The sequence below is a fragment of the Neopelma chrysocephalum genome, unplaced genomic scaffold (assembly GCF_003984885.1).
Source record: "Neopelma chrysocephalum unplaced genomic scaffold, ASM398488v2 Primary Assembly neopelma1_155, whole genome shotgun sequence".
NCBI classification, from domain to species: Eukaryota; Metazoa; Chordata; class Aves; order Passeriformes; family Pipridae; genus Neopelma; species Neopelma chrysocephalum.
The window spans coordinates 358,691-366,265 of NW_020897817.1; the positions used below are offsets into that span (position 1 = coordinate 358,691).

General features: G+C 58.0%; 1 protein-coding gene across 1 annotated transcript in view; it reads left to right on the forward strand.

Moving 5' to 3' along the window:
- Positions 1–1,078: 1,078 nt before the first annotated feature.
- Positions 1,079–7,575, forward strand: part of GRIK3 (glutamate ionotropic receptor kainate type subunit 3) — an 84,673-nt gene continuing 78,176 nt past the window's right edge. The window contains exon 1 of the mRNA XM_027701323.1: positions 1,079–1,267. Within this exon, the coding sequence (XP_027557124.1) occupies positions 1,153–1,267 (115 nt within the window). The 5' untranslated portion in view covers positions 1,079–1,152. The remainder of the gene's footprint in view (positions 1,268–7,575) is intronic.

Genomic DNA, 7,575 nt, shown 5'->3' on the forward strand with positions numbered 1-7,575 from the left:
GCACGGGCAAGGAAAATTAAAGAGATGAGCCGATACGGAGTGATAGTATGTTTGTAAGAAAATTAAAGATTTGCTCTTCAGCCGTTCCAGGCTGGAGTTAGCAGACAGCTGGCAAATGGGAGCGATTGGAAATGATGGAATAGATCAAATTATTTAAATGAGAAAAAAAGAAATTCGCCCTAGCCTAGCACGCTGACGGAGCAGCTCCCGGTCCGCGGCATGGGCAGCCCTTTGTCTCTGTCACCGAGGTCATTAAACTCCCCGCTGCGGAGCCCGGGCCGGGAGCCCCCCGGTACCGCCGCTCCAGCGGCCCCGGCCCCGCCCGGCACCGGGGCACCGGGCCCGGCCCCAGCCCCGGCCCCAGCCCCGGCTCCAGCCCCAGCCCCGGCCCCAGCCCCGGCCCCAGCCCCGGCCTCGCTGCCCCGCCTCGCCCGGCACCCGCCGGCGGGGACGCGGAGACACCCGGGGTCATAAGGGACCCCCGAGAGCTCGGGGGACACCGGGCACCCCGCGATCTGCGGGACAGGGGGCAAAGGGAACCGGGACACCCTGGGCTGCCGGGACCCCCGGAGTCCCCGCGCCACCTCCCCGCGGTCCCCGCCGAGGGTTCCCTCCGAGGGTCCCCGCAGAGGGTCCCCGCCGCCTCCCGCCCCGCGCCCGCCGCCGGCGCTGCCCTCGCCCCGGGGGAGCGGGCGGGTGCCGGTGCGTGTCGGTGCCGGGCCGTGTGTCGGGGTGTCAGTGGTGTGTCGGTGTGTCGGGGGGGTGTGTGTGGGGGGGTGTGAGCGTGTCGGTGTGTGCACGCTCCACTCCGGGGCTTTGCGCGAGCCGCGCATCAGCGGTAGGAGGGGACAGAGCCGCTCCTGGGGCGCACCGGCAGCCCCGGCTCCGCAGGTGCCGCCCGACCGGCACCGGCACCGGCACCGCGCGGCTCGGCCCGGAGCGGAACCGGCCCGGCTCGGCTCGGCCCGGCGCGGGAGGGCACGGCCGGAGCCGCGGGCTCGTTGCGGGACGGGCCGCTCTAAGATGTGCCATGAGCCGCCCGGCCCCGGAGCCGCGCGGCCGCTCCGCCTGAGCCCCGGGCAGCAGCCGCCGCCCCACAACCCGCTGCCCCTGGGGCCGTAGGGCCGCGCCGGCCCCGCGCCCAACCCAACGATGCCCCATCTCTGGCCGGCGCTCCGCCGCGTCCTCTGGGAATACTGGGCAGCGCTCCTGGTCGGCGGCTTCTGGGGACAGAGCTCGCACGGGATGCCGCATGTCATCCGGATCGGTAAGGGCCGCCGGCCGCCGCACAACTTCGGGGCGCGGGGGATGCGGTGCCCGGGGTGCGGGACGCGCCGTGCGGGGCACGGGCGGAGGGTCCCGGGGCCGGGGCGGGCGGTGCCGGCGGCGCGGCGAGGCCGGGGCTGTGTCCCGGCACGGAGCGGGGAGCGCGCCCGGGGCACGGAGAGATGCGGGTGCCGGGCACCGTGTGAGGAGGAGAGGGGGATGCGGTGCCCCCGGAGAGGGGGGTCGCTGATTCCCCGGAGAAGGGGGATGCTTTGCCCCTGGAGAGGGGGGATGCTGAGCCTCGGCGAGGAAGGCTGCGGTACCCGGTGCGAGCAGGGGTGTTGAGCCCGCTGCAATAGGGGTGCTGTGCAGAGCTGATCTGACCCGGGGCTGGATGTGCCCACAACCAGGGACAGACACAGCGCGGGGGTCGGTCCCGCGGCACCGAGCCGCGCTGCCGGGAGGATGCCGGTGGGCTGGTTACACCGCAGCTGCTGCTGAGGACCAGGCGTGTTTCAATAAATTGCTGAGGTTCTGGGGAAAATTAATTTTTAATAATGTTACATAAAGTAATTGCACAGATAACAGCCTGGGAACGAGTCTGCGATCTTTCTTTTTCTAATTAAACGAGATACTTGTTTTAAGCATGTCATGTAAAGAACGGTGCTGGTTTTCTGTTACATCCCATACACTTTGCCATCAGTACATGTTCCCAGGGATTTGCTGTGTGCCCAGTAAAATTACAAGGACGGGTTTACCTGCCTTTTCAGGGTTCAAATTCTAACCCAAAGAAGACAGTGAAAACAGAATAGATTTGTGAATATTTTAAAGTAGAAAAAATGAGTCTTGCTTATCCCAGTGCAACTGCACAGCAGCAATGTGAAAGCCAGAAAGAGAAAAATGCTGGTCCTGAGGGACAGGTGCTTTCTGAAGTGAAACACTGTCACCTCCAGCATGGTTTGGAGCCACTGCATGGCCCAGATCGTCTCATGGACAAGGGCTTGATACCTGCAGGGTGAACATCTGCTCTGCCCTCGACTTCTGGGAACGGGGTGCTCCAGGCAGATGTGGTCCCGTGCACATTACAGTGCCAGAAATACTGGTGGAAGAGGTTAATGGACCTGCCTCGGGGGCCTGGGCCCTGGTGGCTGATGAACTTTCCCTAGAGCCAAGCTGCTTGGTGTGCCCAGCCTCCGCCTGGAACAGCTGGAAATGTTTTGTGCCGTAGAAACCCACCCCCAGGAAGGCTCTGCTGCTGCTGACAGGGCACCCACCACAGGAGCAGGGAGGAGGTGTCCTGCTGTGTGACCCCCCCTTGTCTGTCCTGCTGTGTGACCCCCCCTGTCTGTCCCCAGCCCGTCCCCATGGGAGCACCGCAGTGTCGGGTGGAGTTTCCCTTCCCAGCGGGTCCCAGGGCACGGATCCCCACGGGCACCCTGAGCCGGGTGCCAGGGGGGCTGTCGCAGCTCTGGGCTGGCAGCTCCTCCTGCTTTCAGCTTGGCAGCACCAGAGATGATTCCTGGTGGCCAGAGCCGGCTGCTGCCAGGCTGATGCTCTGGGGAGAGGGGCTGTGGCAGCTGTGGCAGATGCTCACGGGGAACGGGCTGAGGCTGCCAGGGCAGACGGTGCTGAGACTCCCGGGAATACCGCAGGGCTCATGGGGGATACTCAGGCCCCGGAGTATCCCTGGGGCTCTGTGGAGATGTTTAGTCTCAAGTCTCAGTGCCTCAGTTGTCCTGAAAACGGGTTTTCTAGACGAGGCTCAAAGCAACTGCACAAAAGGACAGAGGAGCTTTCAGTGCAGAGGCTGCTGCCAGCCCTCCACAAAAACACCCGGGTCTGCTGCAGCTCTGCTCCCCTTCACCGGGCAGGAGAGCGGGCAGGGATGGAGGGAGGTGGGCAGGAAGGCAGGCAGGGATGGAGGCAGGCAAGGAGGGAGGTGGGCAGGCAGGGAGACAGGCAGGCAGGGAGGGATGGAGGCGGGCAGGGAGGCAGGCAGGGATGCAGACGGGTAGGGAGGCAGGCAGAGATGGAGGCAGGCGGGCAGGGATGGAGGCAGGTGGGCAGGGATGGAGGCAGGCGGGCAGGGAGACAGGCAGGGCTGCCTGGTGCAGGAGTGCCACTGTGCCACTGCCAGCACCACTGTGCCTTCCGCAGGAACAGCCTGACTTCACCTGCTGAGAAATCCCCCAACAGTCAGCCCCTCATCCAGACACCTTCTTGATCAGGAAAATAAGAAACGTAAAAGATCAGAAAAAGGCTTTAATCGGGGCTGCAGGGACATCAGTGTTTACCTTCTCTCTCAGCTAAAACTGGCATCATTTTGACCTCTTTTTCAGCCCACTGGAAAACCGCAGCTTCTTCCCCTGCATTAATTTGTGCAAAGCTACTCTGGCTTTCAAGTAATTATTTTAATTATTAGGTTATGCCAAGAAGTGGAGAACACTTAAGTAACTATTGTTTTAGCACTGAAAATCAAACCAGGGAAAAAGCAGGTAACTTCTCAAAGCTCTCTTTTTTCCCTGTGAAGCTGACTGTTAAAATAAATACAGGGAGAGATATCTAAGAAAGGGAAGGAAAAGCCAAAAGCGCTCTTTCTCTCCTGAGTAAAATATAAATATTTAATATACACATCTAAACATAATCTATACATGTACCCCTACAAAGAAAATCTGTGCCTCGGTGCTGGATGGCTTCTTTTTAAGCAGGAGTTTGTATCTGAAGCTTATTCAACAGCTGCTCGGTTATTACGCAATCTGTTAAATATTTGAAAACGCCGTATCAGAAAACACCACCCAGAGCTGCTCCGAGCGCTCGATTCAGCTCCGAGTTCCTCTGGAACAGAGAGGGATCACTGTGGGGGTGTGGGAGGGAGCCCTCCCTGCGGCTGAGCTCCGGGAGCTCCCCTGGCCCTGAAGGGCTGCAGGGACAGCCCAGGATGTGCAACATCCTCCCCTCTATTTATGGCAGCGAGTGCGAGGTGATGCCGTAGTGAGCCCATTCATCTCACCTCTCACTCGGATTAAAAGGCAGTAGTAACACCCCTGAACACACAGACAGAGCCTGGTGCCATTTTGTGGAGCTGATGGCACCGTCCCTGACAAAGCAGGGCGGGATGGCTGGAATGGGAGGCGCAGGTGGAGCCTGGAGCACTGGTGGCTCCAGCAGACCCATCCCAGCCACCTGCTTGGCTGAAGCATCATCAGAAATTACTGAGGGTGATTATTTTGATGGGTGATGTGTTAGTGAGACACGGGGAGCAGATCAGAGCCGGCGGACTGGGATCAGTCCATTGTGATGAGCAAAGCCCCGGCAGGACAGGGGCAGTGCTGGATTTGGGACTCCAGGGTGGGGCTGTGCTCAGGGGCTGCTGAGGAGGCGGCTCCAGAGCTGCACTGCCCTTGGCCACCCTGCTCCTGCTGACGTGGCACCTGCCACCCCCTCTGTGGGCAGGGGGACAGGCAGGGTCCCAGCCCACCCACCCCTGGGTCACCCCGGCCGTGGGCTGTCCTTGCCCTTCTGCAGGAGGATGTGCTGGGCCAGGGACTGGGGCCATTTTCCTTTCTACATTTTAAAAGGAATCACCTTCACCTCCGTGTCCGTGCTTCTGTGCCGGGTTTTTTACTATTTCTGCTGATATTCGTGGCAATAATCCCACCTCAGGCATGTCTGTCAGTCCCACACTCGCATGGCTGAAGTCGCTGTGAGCAGGATCAGTCTCCAGCAAAGCTTTTAAACAAACAGCCCTGCGTGAGGAATTTATCGGATTTTATTTCTTGTAGTGTCTTTCTAAGCTCTGTTTGCATAGAGAAGGGGTCAGGGCATTGATTGTTTGTATGATTTGCAAGTAACACAGAAAATACAATCAAATTGGAGTCTGTGTGGGAAAAATATCATTGATTATTTTATATGAATACATAGAAAACAAATTCTGTGGATAATTATCCTGCTCTGTGTGATTGGTTTTTCTGAGGCTTATTACGCCTGTCAGGAATTTTATTTTGAAACCACCTTCCCACACTCTGTGAATGAAGTTGTATTTTTAAAAATAAAGGCAAAACCAGGCTTTTCCAGGCTGGAAAGGCAGTGCCCGAGGGCTGGGAGCTGCATGGCCATGGGGGGGTGTGGATGCTGAAGTGGGAATCCTTGGAAAGGCAGCTTGAGGGCTTCTGCTCAGCTTGTACCTGGTGATCAGAGTGAGGGGAGGGGGCAGGATGGCCCGGGGTGTTTTGAAATCACTCTTTTGCCTTTGTAGCTTCTCCTTCACTCCCGTGGGCATTTCTGTGGCCACACATCCACTGCTTAAGCATTTAATGGTTGATAAAGTTATTTCAGGTCATGAGATACTTTGTGTGTCAGATAACACATTCTGGTAATTTCAGCAGGATAGGAGGGCGCAGTGTAAATTGTTTGGTGGTAAATTAATTCTGAATACATTTGAATAACAATGTTAACTCTTTATCGCAGAATAGTCTAATTATTTGATCTTGGCATCCTCTTGAGAACTTCGTACAGGAAATTAAGATCAAACCACAAACCAGAAAAGAATAGACTCTCATTCATCACAGGGCAGGAGAGACGCCAAACCAGACAGACCTGCTCAGTGCTGGGCTGCTGCCTCGGGGGGGGCACAACCCCCGGGGACTGCCCAGCACAGGGACAGCCCTTGGGCTGGGGGCAGTGGGGTGTGCACAGCTGGAGGGGGGAAGGAGCCTTGTGTGGGCTTCAGGTGCATGGAGAGAGGTGGATGCACCTGCCTGACACCAGGACACAGAGACACACACACACAGACACACACCAGGACACAATGACACACTCCAGGACACACTGACACACACCAGGACACACTGACACACTCCAGGACATGCTGACACACTCAGGGACACACTGACACACTCAGGGACACACTGACACACTCTGGGACACACTGACACGCACGTGCCTTTGGTGTGGGAGCTGCCTCTTGTGCTGCAGTGCCACATCTGCTTTTATCACCAGCACGTGGAAATCCACCTCTGTTAAGTTAATTTCTCCAGCTCTGGGTGTTTTTATTGAGGACAGTAAGCAGAGGTTGATGTTATGAAAAGGTTCCTGTAAAGCCAGGCACAGAGCCACACTAAAGTCATTCAGTCTCCAGCAAAGCCGGGTCCCTCCTGCCCTGGGAAATGAAGTGCTCCTTGGCTACAGAGCAGCAGTGTCACTGAATTAGCATTCCTAACTCCAGCCCTGTCTCCTGTCATGATATGGGTGGCTGGCAGGGCTGGCAAGGCTGGCAGGACTGGCCCCGGGCCCGGCCCTGCATTGGCAGAGGGCACTGCCCTGCCACGACTCCTGCCCTCCCCGACCAGCCAGCATCATCCTCCCAACCAGCCAGCATCATCCTCCCGGATTTCCCAGCTCGGATTTCCCAGCTGGGAGTCGCTGTGCCAGAGGAGCTGCGCTGCTGGAGTCTCTGGTGGAGCCACTCTATCAAACACCCCGGCACAGCCCTGTTTGCAGCCCCCCTGACCCAGCTCCCTGCGTGTCTCCACCAGCTCCGCTGTGCCACCTCCTTCCCCTCCTTTTGGCTGCAGCTCTAACGCGGTGCTGCCGAGACGCCTTTTCCCTTTGCACATCAGAAGATGGGCGGTGGAAGTCTCTGGGAAAGGCAGATAGAGAGTTGAAAGCACCAGAACCACGGGCGAGGGGGGAGAGAGGCAAACGTTGAGAGGAGCTGAATGTGAGGATAAGAACTGCGATACGGCGCTGCTGCCAGGGGGAAGGGATGTGGAGCAGGAGTGCTGTGCCCCTGAGAGACTCCAGCTTGCTTTGCCAGGCAGGGATTGTTGGGGTTTGGGCTGATGCAGAGGGGATTCAGATGGGATGGGAATTCGTGCACTGGTACTGGTATTCATTAACAGTGAAAACAGGGATAACGTGCTGGTATTTAACACTCGTAATAAAGACTAAAATAGAGGCAGGTCCTTAGCACAAGCCAGAGCTTTTAAAGCAGGTGGAGGGCTCGGCTCATTGCTTTGTCTTTGCTCCTGCACCAGCTTTTCTTCGTGGCTGCCTCTGTTAATCCCTTCTGCCTCCTCCTGCCCCCCTCGTTGTGCTGCCCCAGGGAACCCACAGCTCCCCACGTCGGGTCCTTGTGCCTTAAATGTGCAGCGAGACGTACTGCAGGAATACACAAACATAGTGCAGGAATACACAAACATTGTGCAGGAATACACAAACACTGTGCAGGAATACAGGGATCGCTGCTCCATTACTGCTGGGAGGGAAGAGCATCAGGAAAACATCAGCCAACAACCGGCACCCTGCTGC